General features: G+C 33.1%; 1 protein-coding gene across 1 annotated transcript in view; it reads right to left on the reverse strand.

Annotated features, from left to right (window-relative positions):
* LOC127724130 (E3 ubiquitin-protein ligase rnf213-alpha-like) overlaps positions 1-15,275 on the reverse strand; it is a 160,336-nt gene that overhangs the window by 25,353 nt on the left and 119,708 nt on the right. Inside the window, exons 65-71 of the mRNA XM_052230992.1 lie at positions 14,215-14,368; positions 12,201-12,384; positions 6,848-6,948; positions 4,600-4,657; positions 3,879-4,063; positions 3,076-3,217; positions 2,240-2,323 (exon numbers count right to left, since the gene is read on the reverse strand). Of these exons, the coding sequence (XP_052086952.1) occupies positions 2,240-2,323; positions 3,076-3,217; positions 3,879-4,063; positions 4,600-4,657; positions 6,848-6,948; positions 12,201-12,384; positions 14,215-14,368 (908 nt within the window). The remainder of the gene's footprint in view (positions 1-2,239; positions 2,324-3,075; positions 3,218-3,878; positions 4,064-4,599; positions 4,658-6,847; positions 6,949-12,200; positions 12,385-14,214; positions 14,369-15,275) is intronic.

Here is a 15,275-nt window from a genome sequence, read left to right on the forward strand (position 1 = left end):
CAGCATATCAAAGAACCCCAAGAATTCAATTTTTGTTAAAATCAAACTAAGTTTAATTTTGGACCCTTTGGACCTTAATGTAGATCAATTTGAAAACGGGAACAAAAATTAAGAATCTAAATACACGGTTAGATTCAGCATATCAAAGAACCCCAATATTTCAATTTTTGATGAAATCAAACCATATCATTATTATTTCATCATTATTGAGGCAATTACCCCAAAAATCAATCCCAGCCTTCCCTTTGTGGTATGGTACTGTGCAGTACAATTTCAGAGAGATCCATACACTTGAACACAAGTAATTGTCTGGAAACTAGAAAAATGCTTATTTTTGGCCCCTTTTTGGCCCCTTATTCCTAAACGTTTTGGGCAATTACCCCAAAAATCAATCCCAGCCTTCCCTTTGTGATATGAAACCTTGTAGTACAATTTCAGAAAGATCCATACACTTACACACAAGTTATTGTCATGAAACTAGAAAAATGCTTGTTTTTTGCCCCTTTTTTGGCCCCCAATTCCTAAAATTTTGAGGCAATTACCCCCAAAATCAATCCAAGCATTCCCTTTGTGATATAGAACCTTGTGGTACAATGTCAGAGAGATCCATACACTAACACACAAGTTATTGTCTGGAAGTTACAAAAATGCTTATTTTTGGCCCCTAATTCCTTAACTGTTGGTACCATAACCCCCAAAATCAATCCCAACCTTCCTTTTGTAGTATTGAACCTCATAGTAAAATTTCATAGAGATCCATTCACTTAATCTAAAGTTATTGTGCAAAAACCAATGTGTCTTCAGATGACGACGCCAACGTCATACCAATATACGACCGCAGTCGTATAAAAATGCTTCGCTGAGCGCAGCCTCATACGACCGCAGAGGTCGAACCCTGAACAGTTGGGGCAAATTTGGACACAATATTCAAGCTTGATACTGTCTGAATTTGGATTGTGATCAAATTTTTGACATAGTTTAGGTTTCTGACACAAAATAAATGTGGTCAAAGATCTTATAAATCCATTGCGCAATACTGTGCAACTGACGATTTCTTCTTGAAACTTTGAAATTTTAAAAATTTTAAAAAAAAAATGAATAAAAAAATTCTGAAAAAATCCCCCCCCCCTTTTTTTTTTAAACCTCCCTTGGAGCAATAACCCCAAAACTCAATCCCACCCTTTCCTTTGTAGTATGAAACCTTGTAGTACAATTTCAGAGAGATCCATACACTTACACACAAGTTATTGTCTGGAAACTAGAAAAATGCTTGTTTTTGGCCATTTTGGCCCCTAATTCCTACATGTTTGGGGCAATTAACACCAAACTCAATCCCAGCCTTCCCATTGTTATATGGAACCTTGTTGTACAATGTCAGAGAGATCCATACACTTACACAAAAGTTATTGTCTGGAAACTGGAACAAAATGCTTATTTTTGGCCCTTTTTTGGCCCTAAATTCCTAAACTGTTGGCCTCCATAACCCCTAACATGAATCCCAACCTTCTATTTGTGGTATTAAACATTGTAGTACAATTTCAGAGCAATCGAAATACTTATACACGAGTTATTATCCTGAAACTAGAAAAATGCTTGTTTTGGGCCCTTATTCCTAAACGGTTGGGACCATCATCCCCAAAATCAATCCCAACCTTCCTTTTGTGGTATTGAACCTTCTTAAAAAATTTCATAGAGATCTATTCACTTAAACTAAAGTTATTGTCCGGAAACCAATGTGTCTTCAGACGACGACACAGACGACGACGACATCATACCATTATAGGATCCCAAAAAATTTTTGCGGTCGTATAAAAATAAGTATGAAGCTACGTTAGGTAAACAAATTTTGACCTACTGCAAAAGAATGTTTTTTACTAGCAGAAAGAAATGGAATATATGACTGTGTTTGAACATTAGTATAAGCATATATTATATGTTGGAAATGTTTTTGTTGGCCTCTTTGCCTTTTTTAAACTATCACAAAAATACAGATAATGTCCAACCAATCAAGTGCTTCATTATTGTATCTGCTTTTAGTTTTTTCAATGACATATGTCTTCGACTTTATATGAGACATATTACACTCATTTTGGTTGATATATATAGTCAAACGTTTGATTTTGTCAGGTATTATGAACTTTCCCCTTTGTGAATTAACCTTGAAAATCTGTATTTTTGTTAATACATTTTTGATGTCAATCATTTAATATCCTTTATGAAAATTGGCTGTAGTTCTTACGATATGTTTCTAATGATTCTCTAACACAGTTCCAAGCTTCAATATAATCTTCCAATAAATGTCCAAATTCTTTCAGTCTTCTCTCTAAATCAGATATAAGAAATATTATAAACATTTGCATATAATTTGGAATGCAGTAAAAAATTAAAATATGTTAAAAGTACTAGTAATAAGTGTAATATCTATTTGTTTTTTTACCATCAGCAATTTGGAGCCCCAAATATAATATTGAATCCAAAGCTATTGATAATTTATGATTGATGTAATTTGAGTTATTACTATTTACTTTTGCCACCATGTTGGAGGTAAACATGCAATAATTCCTTCATAAATCAAACTTTTCATTTTGTTATACTAAACTAGCACTAAACTTGTTTTCTGAACAATTCTAATTTTGTTTAAGTCTTGTAAAATTCATTACTAGATCTTATAATGATATCTTATCAGTCATTGCCTGTACCAAGTATTATAATTTTGGTTATTCAAATATTTCTGGAATTTCTGGGATTTTTAATAAAATAGCATTCTTGGTCAAGTCTGGTTATATACATATACATCTCATCATTTTGTAAGTTGAATATCTGAGTATATATCATTAATATATTTTATTGGTGGAGGAAGTCGGAGTGCCCAGAGAAAACCACCGACCTTCGATAGGAAAACTGACAATCCTAGTCAATTAAGATTGGAGTCGAGTGCACCCGCACGAGCAGGGTTCGAACTCACAACCTCAGTGTTGACTGGCTAGTGATTACAGTAGTAACTACTTAAACCACTCGGCCACCGAGGCCCCTTTTACCAAAAGAAGCAGATGTCTTGTTTAACTGTTTCTTTACCTTGTCTCATCTGTACTTTAACATCTGCAATGGTCAGTGTTGTAGCTTCAGCTCTGTCTAATTTTCTGTTGTACTTCTGTATCAGCATTTTTTGCAGCCTTATAATACTAGGGACAAATCTAATAGCTCTCAAGTGGTGTTCCTGAAAATGTAAAGTTTAGCTATTATCATACTGATTTGCAATGGAGATTATCAGAGATAGAAGAACGACTGAGAATTTAAAAATTGTAGAAATCAAACTCAGTGAACCATAATAATTTGTTAAGACTGAAAATTGTATTGGATCAAATTGGGTGTGGGAGATAAAAATTTAAAAAAAAAGTATATCAATAAGTATTAAAAATTTCATAAGTTTGAGTGAAATCCAGCCAGTGCAGGCTATGAAGTGCTAAAGCACAAATAAAGGATACTGTATATTCAGAAATTATTGCTTACATTTATTATTGCGGTTTTTGAAGAAATAATAAAAATGCAAATTATTTATTTGCGATTTTAGGAAAAGAGCTACATACAAATATATGTATTTAATATCAGAATACAAGTTCTTATTATTGCAATGGTCAAGCAGTCGCATTATTCGAATTAATAAAAACCTCGCAATAATTTCAGAATTTATACAGTAGTGGAAAGAAGCAATGAATGAATGCACAAATAAAAGGAACAAAAGAATAGACAAATGATTGGATACAACAAACACAATTCAGTTAAATCATTTAAAATATGCTGCTAAAAATTTGTATTTCTGCTAGAATGGGAAGTGTCATCAGCAAGCCATCTGAAGAGTGGCATTAAAATAGACTAACCTCCTTGAGGAATAATCTTAGAACATGTAATTTCATTGTTGCTGCATCAAGATGTTGTTGTAGATGATTAACAGTTATCATAGCCCTATATCTCCAAACTGAAGGAACATCATGGAATTGCACAACGGCCTCTGTATCTTGTGGTTTATCAGTTTCATATAGTATCTGAAGCAGTGGATCAGCTCCTGAAAAAGAAAAATATTTAGATCTATAGTAAATGAGTTTTCAACAGTGAATGTTTGAAATTAGACTAAAATTGAAAGATGAATTTAGGTTTGGTGTTATTTTAAAAATGTATTTCAACATAAATGTTTTGAAATCAGCTGTCTTTATTTCAACCTTTCATTTTTTATTGTATCATATTTTTAAGTAAATGTGTATCTTGTATAATTTGCAAATTCCAGTTTATTAAGAATACATTTATAATATTAACATTTTAGTTGCTTACAATAAAAGAAATTGGAATTATGCTTAAACATTTGGATGTAGCACTTTTCAGGTCATGGATATGGTTTAAGACGATTGACATTCACTTTTGTATGCTCTTATATATGTGATAATGAGTCTCTATCCCATGAAACTAAAATTTCAGTTTTCATATCAAAACAAAATCTCATTGTACTTTATAAAAAAAATTCCTGTTATATTCCATGTATAACTGCACTAGTTTTGAGTTCCAACTGACCTATAGATGTAACATGAAGCTAATACTAATTCTTACCAAGTCTTTGGTCATTCAAGATTTTACCAGTAATCACTCTCAAGATATTCTGCATGTCCTAAGATAGAAACAAATATATCATAGAACCATCCAAAGTGCATTAACATACACATAAATGAACATGTGTAAAACAAATATCTCTGTAAAGAGGTGAAATATATTCAAAATTTTGAAATTTCAAAAAGAGCTATCATAATAAAATATTAGGTGTATAGAGCAATGTGGTTCAGGTGAATCTAAGGACCTGTCAACTGACCCATATTTTGCAGGTGTCACCGGTGAATTTACCAGCTCACCCGTGATTTTTCAATACATGTCCGGATCATCAAATAACCAGGGAATTCCTCAAATGACCTGTATTCATCCGTATTTTAGTGCCATGAGAAATTCAAAATTTTTCCTGGAGAGGAAGTTCGATAATTTGCCCTTAATTGAATGATTTACAGCTTTTTGACTCTCTTTTGATTGAAAGGTTACAATAATAATTCGATATTATGTTATTAATTGTACCCCAGAAAGGTTGAAGCCAGTCATGCTTGACATACCAAATTATGTCCTGATTTATGAAATGTACCATTTGCAAATATCAATTATAATATTAAAATCATTTTGACACAATTTGAACCTCTTTACACATATCTGTTGGGGAGATAAAGGTCCCTAAACTATTTTGTTGTCACTTATTATTAAAAATCCATTTCATCTATAGCATAAATAATTTTCAGCAAATACCATACAACTGTGAATATTTGTAGGTAACTGGTATATGTTATAGAATATTTAAAAAATCCTCTACATACTAAAATTCAATTAAAAAATATCATATATGTTATGACCCGACTTTTTCCTCCTCAATGCAGGTTTCAGAGGTTGACAGGTATGCTAAAGTTGTGTAAACAAGTTAGGAAATTACCTTAGGACTATTCCAAAATAAATGGGGAATGTGTCCATGGGACACAGATCATGCCCCCGCTTGCATTTAATGTTATAAAGGGGCATAACTCTAGCACTGTTAAGGAGATGTCACCAAAATTCAAGCTTGATCTGTGTTTTGTGGTAATAAGCATTGTGTATAAGTTTCATAACATTTGGTTGAGGCAAACTAAAGTTAGAGAACAGAAACGAAAAATTCAGCAATTTTTCCATTTGTAAAGGGGCATAACTCTAGAATGGTAAAAGGGACGGCACCAATTTTTTAACTTGATCTGTATTTTGTGGTAATAAGCATTGTGTATAAGTTTCATAACATTTGGTTCAGGCTAACTTAGATTAGAGAACGGAAACGAAAATTCAGCAAATTTTCCATTTGTAAAGGGACATAACTCTAGAACGGTTAAAGTGACGTCACCAAAATTCAAAGTTGATCTGTGTTTTGTGGTAATAAGCATTGTGTATAAGTTTCATTAAATTTGGATGAGGCTAACTTAATTTAGCGAACGGAAACGAAAAATTCAGCAATTTTTCCATTTGTAAAGGGACATAACTCTAGAACTGTTTAAGTGACGTCACCAAAATTCAAATTTGATCTGTGTTTTGTGGTAATAAGCATTGTGTATAAGTTTCATAACATTTGGTTGAGGCAAACTAAAGTAAGAGAACGGAAACAAAAAATTCAGCAATTTTTCCATTTATAAAGGGGCAAAACTCTAGAACGATTAAAGTGACGTCACCAAAATTCATACTTGATTTGTGTTTTGTGGTAATAAGCATTGTGTATAAGTTTCATAACATTTGGCTGAGGCAAACTAAAGTTAGAGAACGGAAACCAACTTTGGGACGTACGAACGGACAAGGGTAAAACTTAATGCCCCCTCCGCTACGGCAGGGGCATTAAAAGTATATGAGGGTTAGACACCACAAGATATTTGTGGGTAGCAAATACAATTCTGTTACAAATGAAAATAAAAATTATGGGTGGTGGCTGAGGCAAACTAAAGTTAGAGAACGGAAACCAACTTTGGGACGTACGAACGGACAAGGGTAAAACTTAATGCCCCCTCCGCTACGGCAGGGGCATTAAAAGTATATGAGGGTTAGACACCACAAGATATTTGTGGGTAGCAAATACAATTCTGTTACAAATGAAAATAAAAATTATGGGTGGTGGGGTATAAAAAACACAACAACAACAACCCTTTCTACCCCTCCTCCAAAACAATCATGAAATAACCTCAATACCTTCTGTTCCTTAAGCCTATACAATTTTACAAAAAAAATAAATGTACAGTTTAAGCAAAAAGGAATATACCTGGATAACAGGTTCAATATATCTTTTAGCAAAATCTTCCTCCCACTTGGATCTTGATGCTTTATCCAGTAATCCACAAACATTTGGAGTTTGATTTTCTCCTGTAAATAAATATCATATCATGATATGATCATATTACATAGATGTTTCATTAGACACTATAATTTTGACAACAAAAATGTAGCAAAATCATGAATACTGAGCTGTCTTTAAACAAGAGTGCACACGCTGAAATGTCTCGCCTACTATACTGACCATTGATTATATGTTGATAGTCCTACATATAAAGCTATACTACAAGTTTCACATCAACATTTATGATCCAAGAAAATGAGGTTAAAGTCAGATAAACCAAGGCGGAAATACATGTACTACTTTAATACAATCATTCCATACTCAGAATATAGATTACTTATTGCTTATAGTATAAAAGAAACAGACCAAAGCATGGAAATTCTATATTGACCAATGAACCATGAAAATGAAGTCAAGGTCAGATGAACCCTGCCAGACAGACATGTACACCTTAAAATCATTCCATGCATCAAATATAGTTGACCTATTGCTTATAGTATCTAAGAAACAAAGTAAACCAGGAAAACTGAACATTGACCAATGAACCAAGAAAATGAGGTGAAGGTCAAATGATACCTGCCAGACTGACATATACACCTTACAATCATTCCATAACCCAAATATAGTTGACCTATTGCTTAAAGTTTAAGAAAAACAGACCAAAACACAAAAACTTAACATTGAGCAATGAATCGTGAAAATAAGGTCAAGGTCAAATAAAACCTGCCAGACTGACATGTATCGTAAAATATTTCCATACACCAAATATAGTTGGTCTACTGCATACAGTATTACAAAAACAGACCAAAACACAAAAACTTAACATTGAGCAATGAACCGTGAAAATGAGGTCACGGTCAAATAAAACCTGCCAGACTGACATGTACATCATAAAATATTTCCATACACCAAATATAGTTGACCTACGTACTGCAAACAGTATTAGAAAAACAGACCAAAACACAAAAACTTAACATTGAGCAATGAACCGTGAAAATAAGGTCAAGGTCAAATAAAACCTGCCAGACTGACATGTATCGTAAAATATTTCCATACACCAAATATAGTTGGTCTACTGCATACAGTATTACAAAAACAGACCAAAACACAAAAACTTAACATTGAGCAATGAATCGTGAAAATGAGGTCAAGGTCAAATAATACCTGCCTAGACTGACATTTACATCGTAAAATATTTCCATACACCAAATATAGTTGACCTACTGCATACAGTATTAGAAAAACAGACCAAAACACAATAAAATGCTCCGCTGGGGCGCAGCTTGATACGACCGCAGATGTCGAACCCTGAACAGTTGGGGCAAGTATGGACACAACATTCAAGCTTGATACAGCACTGAATTTAGATTGTAATTAAATATTTGACACAGCATAGGTTTCTGACACAGAATGAAAGTGGTCTAAGAACTTAAAAATTTTTAATTTACCTATTCAAACCATATCCATACATGTGATGGACTGTGAAACTCAGATCAGGAGATTGGGAAATTTTGGTCCGGAGATTAGGACTCGGATCAGGAGGTTTTTAGTCGACATAAATTTTGACGTAAATGTTACCGTGTGCTGTAAAAATTGTCTTTTAAAGTGTGTATTCTTCAACTTTCCATCCGAATGTATTATGTTTATAGTACCCTTGTACTTATAAAGTTTCTCTATCTTTTTTAAATTTTTTAATTCATATCTTTTATATCATTATTCTATAGAACAATCAGTGCATTCAGAACATTTGTTTAACTATCAGCAATTGCAATTAGTTTATATTTGCATATTAAGAAACATATATATAAGGTCTAGAGTCAAGGGTCATAGTTATTATATAAATTTCAATTTAAGTCTTGAAAGGAAGTATAGAACCCTCAAATAATTTTCAAATTATTATTTTTTTATTTGTCCTAAGACGTTTAAAATAATTTAATTACCATCCTTTTATGATTATTTGTTCAATTTATATTTTATTTATATTCTTTTAAAAATTTACATTATTGAAAGGAAAGAAACTTAAAACAGGATAAATCAAGGGAAGTAACCCAATAAATACACAAAGTTTTTATTACACAACGGCAGTTAGCCTGAGGTAAAAATTGTTGATTACCAGTAAGTTTGACACCCAAGCTGACAAGTGAAGCCATATAATTATGCATGCTAATTGATTTACATGTAAAATATAACTTCAGGTAATGTCAGTTACACCAGATGTCTGAGATGATATGTTGGGGAAAAAATTTCATACACTGGATTTTTTTCTCTTCAACGGGAGGTCGGGAGGAGACCCCTGAAAACGGGATTATTGTACTCCCGTTGGGAGATTCACATGTATGCATATCATTATTATTTGCTTTTATATATAAATCAGAAATAACCAATTTAAAATGGAAAATTTTAAAGAAAAAAAAAGGGAAAAAAAATCCCCCCCACCAATTTTTTGAACCCCCTTATGATTCATCACCCCCAAACTCAATCCCAGCCTTCCCTTTGTGGTATGGTACCTTGCAGTACAATTTCAGAGAGATCCATACACTTGAACACAAGTTATTGTCTGGAAACTAGAAAAACGCTTGTTTTTTTGCCCCTTTTTGGCCCCAAATTCCTAAACGTTTAGGGCAAATACACCCAAACTCAAACCAAGCTTTCCCTTTGTGATATGGAACCTTGCAGTACAATTTCATAAAGATCCATTCACTTACACACAAGTTATTGTCCTGAAACTAGAAAAAATGCTTGTAAAATTTTTTGCCCTTTTATGGCCCCTAATTCCTAAAATTTTGAGGGAATTACCCCCAAAATCAATCCCAGCCTTCCCTTTGTGGTATGGTACCTTGCGGTACAATTTCAGAGAGATCCATACACTTGAACACAAGTTATTGTCTGGAAACTAGAAAAATGCTTATTTTTGGCCCCTTTTTCCTAAACTTTTATGGCAATTACCCCCAAACTCAATTCCAGCTTTCCCTTTGTGATATGGAACCTTGTAGTACAATTTCATAAAGATCCATACACTTACACACAAGTCATTGTCTGGAAACTAGAAAAATGCTTGTTTTTTGCCCCTTTTTTGCCCCTAATTCCTAAAATTTGGAGGCAATTACCCCCAAAATCAATCCCAGCATTCCCTTTGTGATATGGAACCTTGTGGTACAATGTCAGAGAGATCCATACACTTACACACAAGTTATGTCTGGAAGTTACAAAAATGCTTATTTTTGGCCCCATTTTGGCCCCTAATTCCTTAAATGTTAGTACCATAACCCCCAAAATCAATCCCCACCTTCCTTTTGTGGTATTGAACCTTATGGTAAAATTTCATTGAGATCCATTCACTCAAACTAAAGTTAGAGTGCGAAAACTAATGTGTCTTCGGACGACGATGCCGGACGACGACGATGACGCCAACGTCATACCAATATACGACCACAAAAATTTTTTTGCGGTCGTATAAAATTTAACATTGAGCAATGGACCGTGAAAATGAGGACAAGGCCAAATAAACTGTTAACACAGAGATATGTCTCGCCTATTTGTTATTTTGATAATGCAAATGTTGAAATTAAAAAATCAATACTTTAACATGTAAGTTTAGCAAATATTCAAAGTCAATGAACCATGACTGAAGGTACAGGGCTAAACAATCTCCATGGAAATGAGATGTGCCAATGCTAATACAACTGCATACCAAATACCATTGACCTTTCATAAGTCTTTCCCTTTAAACAAACCTAAACACAAACATTAACTTGTAAACTATGTAAAAGTTTCAAAGTCAATGAACCATAATTAGGGGGTGGGGTTATATAATCTCCATGGAAATGAAACTTGCAAATGCCAATACATTTGCATACCGAATATCATTGACTTAACATTAGTGGTTCATCTCAAACTGACCTAATCACAAACTAATACATGTAAACTAAGCAAAAGTTTCAAAGTCAATAGACCATGACTGAGGGTTAAGGACCAAATATTCTCCATGGAAATGAAATGTGCTAATGCTTATACAACTGCATACCAATTATCATTGACCTACCACTAACAGTTCCCCTTAAACTGACCTAATCACAAATTAATACATGAAAACTAAGAAAAAGTTTCAAAGTCAATAGACCTTGACTGAGGGGGCGGGGCCAAATTATCTCCATGGTAATGAGATGTGCCAATGCTAATACAACTGCATACCAAATATCATTGACCTACCACTAGTGGTTCACCATACACTAGACCTTATCACAAACTAATACATTGTTGATGCCGCCGCCGTCGTCGCTGCTACCCACAGAAACAGCATACCTATGTCTTGTTTTTTGACTCCGTCGAGCGAGACAATAAAACCTGCCAGACTGACATGTACATCGTAAAATATTTCCATACACCAAACATAGTTGACCTATTGCATACAGTATTAGAAAAACAGACCAAAACACAAAAACTAAACTATTACCACTGAACCATGAAAATGAGGTCAAGGTCAGATGAAACCTGCCAGTTGGACATGTACACCTTACAATCATTACATATACCAAATATAGTAGACCTATTGCTTATAGTATCTGAGATATGGACTTGACCACGAAAATTTAACCTTGTTCATTGATCCATGAAATGAGGTCGAGGTCAAGTGAAAACTGTCTGACAGACAAGAGGACCTTGCAAGGTACCCACATACCAAATATAGTTATCCTATTACTCATAATAAGAGAGAAAATAACATTACAAAAAATTTTAACTTTTTTTTCAAGTAGTCACTGAACCATGAAAATGAGGTCAAGGACAATGGACATATGACCAACGGAAACTTTATATTATAAGGCATCTATATATATAAAGTATGAAGCATCCAGGTCTTCTACCTTCTGAAATATTAAGCTTTTTTAAAAGAAGTGAGTTAATGCGGCTGCCGCCAGATCACTATCCCTATGTTGAGCTTTCTGCGACAAAAGTCGCAGGCTCGACAAAAAAGTAACTAAATAGGTCTGGATTGATTGCCAGAAAAATGTCTGAACATTAAATATCGGACATACTGAAAGTAAAACTCTGTAAAATAACTTTAAATCTTTGTTAAACTTTTCTGTTCGATCATTTCAGATGATCTCTTAATTATAACAGGGATCACATAGCAGCAACAAAAAATTTAATAAATGACTTTTCTAAAATGACTTCAAAACACCAAAGACATCAATAACAATTTTGAAAAAAAATAATCTTGATGATTGATCAAATTAAATCCTGATCTTTTATCTGTATAATTTATCCAAATGAGACTTACCAATGACAGCTATTGTGTGTTCATTCATAATCCTAGCCAGCAGGAAATGAATCAGAACCAAGATTTCATCTTTGTTTCTACCAAGGACATTCTGAACAGAGGTTAGGTCAAGGTCAATATGTTCTTTCAAATATCTACCGACATCTGCTTGCTCAATATTTGGTTTGATTGACTGACAAACTGCCTAAAATGATATAAGAAAACATTAACCTCCTTTTTGCATAAAATCTTGATTAAGAACTTTCAACTGATTATTCATAAAGCAGATAGATTTGGGTAAGGGACATAACTCTTAAAAATCACTGATACATTTGTTAGAACTATTTTCATAAATTGATTCTAAGCTTCTAAGTTACACAGATTATTTTACCTCTGTTTCCCCATCAGTGTTTTATAAAGCACCAATGAAACGGTATCGGATCTGTTCACTCCCAAAATACATCCGCACCCTACACATTAGCATTCCCATATGTTCACCCCCTAGGTTTGTTCGCACCCTATTTTTATTCAAATACAGGTTGAATTATTAGATATATTTTCAGATGTATTTATCAAAATATCTATATTTTCATGAATAAAAATTCGTTTATTTTTCAAATGAAATATTTTTGGGGATGATTAGATGATTAATTATTAAATGTTAATTATTTATGATTGATTACTGTTAATTGGTATGTACAAAGCTAAATTGGTATTATTGTTCTATGTTAGAAAATCATGATTGCTGTTATAACTAGCTTTCTTGTAAAATTAAATACAAGTAGCTAGCTTGGTAGGAGTAAAAACAATAAAGGTATATAAAAATATTTCACAAAACAAAACCTGTTTATGTTTTTAAAATGTCACTTTATTTTTAAACAATAAAAAAAAAACTTATTATCTCTATGTTATAGCAATACACTAACTAAAGCATGATTAAAAAATTATCCAAAACATAACCTTTAAAAAGGATATAAACAGACCCAGGGTGCGAACACGTGGGATGCAAACAGACCCAGGGTGCTAACATGTGGGGTGCGAACGTGAAAGAGGGCGAATGTGAATGGGAGCGAACATGATTTGGGGTGAAAGGAACCTAGATTTGAATGAAACTGACTATAACAAGCATATTACTGAATTAAACATTTAAATATTTCTACTCCCAGGCGTAGGATAGCCCATAGGATAGCTGTAGCTAGCCTATCTTTTCAGAAATCTTGGTTTTCAATGCTTTTCAAACTCATAGTTGATTTAGCCTTCCAACAATTTAGATTAAAGTGCCACTGATGATTCTTTTTTTTTTGTAATGTGTTTATTGGCAAAAGCTACATATATAAATCATCATAGTAAGTAAGTCCATAGTACATCAGCAAAATTGAGACAAGTACATATAGTTGGTATTTTGAATCATTTGACAAACTTAAAAATAATAATAATGGTAAAAAAAAGAGAAAACTAACCTGGGTAGCATGGATTGGGTAGATATATTTATTACGTAAAAGTTTACTTGTATAGTCATTCTATAAGTTGGAGCCAGGGGTTCCAGCATGAGTACGCTCTTTGCAATGGTTTATTTTTATAAAATACTATTTTTTCAATAAACAAATTTTCTTTAAGATAATTTTTTAAGGCTACAATATTTACTTGTCCACATTGCATTTTTGTTTTGTATATATAATATTTAGTTAATAATGTTATGAGGTTTCTTATGTAGTTTTTTTCTGTTTTTTCTAATATCCCAAATAAGACTATATCTAAATTAAGTGGTAGTTCAATTTGGACTTTTGAATATATCCATTTATTAAGTTCTTCCCAAACATCAAATACTTTTGGACATGTCCAGAATATGTGTTCTATAGTTTCTATCGAGTCCGTACAGAAAGTGCCACTGATGATTCTGATGTAGACAAAACATTTGGTGTATAAAATTATAAGCCTGGTATCTTTGATGAGTTTTGAAAGAGTTAACTCCCTTAACTCATGACTACATTCCTTAAAAGGGTTACTTTTATCTTTTTTTAATTTCATGTCTTACCAGTAGATTGACATTAGCTCCTACATACATAGAGATATGGGTTAACAGTCTAAGTACTGCAAATGATGACCTATGTAATTTTCTCTCTGGGGCAGACACAGGTCCCATGTTTGTTGCTCTTCCTAATATGTGTCCTGTCTCAGTTCTGTCAAGACTGAAAAATAAAAATAATTTAAATTTGTCAATCTGATACAGGCTGGTTATCATGGTGTATGTTGGCTATATATCTAGCTTAGCCTTGTTGCAAACAGATCTTCAATAAAAACACAGAAATTCCAAATTTTTTTTACTTACTAATTTTTTTTAATTTCAAAAACACCATGGTTGCATAAAATGATTTGCAATCTTTTTTTTTTTATTTGTAGAAGAAATAGATTTTTGTGTCCAGTACAATGAAGAATATAAAGTGTGCTGGAAATATATGTCAATTGACAGATATAAGAAGTCCATTAATTGCTTTTACAACCTTGACCTTTGACCAATTGACATAAATATCAAATGAAGACTTTTTCTAATAAGGCACATTACTGTAAACCAACTTATTTTTGCGACTTTCGCGAGTAGAAAAATAACACGAATATAAATCGTCGTGAATATGTAAAACTTGGATCTTTCCTTATTAAACTACATCAAGTTAATTAGAAAATAGTGAAATTAAATAGCTGCGAAGTGGACTAGAAAGGGTTAAACCAAGGCTTCCAAAACGGTCATATATTCCGGACATTTGTATAATGTCCGGTAAAAGTCCGGCTGGGCAAAGCATGAAACGGACATCTACTATTTAGTTTTCAAGCCTTAAGAGACGGTCATTTTAACATAATTGGCGATCTTTTTGACCCAACCTTTTTTTCTTTAACAGCCACACATTTCCGGTCATAAAAGTGACATGATCATTAAGTACTATCAAAACAACCCTTACTTTAATACCTTCTCATTTTAATCAAGGCTAATTAGTTGTCAAACAGCTGAAATTTACCTGTTCAGGTGACAGGTAAACTATTTTGAAACGGACATTGATCGGTCTATTCAAAGTTATTTTCTTACATTTCAGCGGTTTGCAT

Source organism: Mytilus californianus, unplaced genomic scaffold (assembly GCF_021869535.1).
Source record: "Mytilus californianus isolate M0D057914Y unplaced genomic scaffold, xbMytCali1.0.p SCAF_14, whole genome shotgun sequence".
NCBI lineage: Eukaryota > Metazoa > Mollusca > Bivalvia > Mytilida > Mytilidae > Mytilus > Mytilus californianus.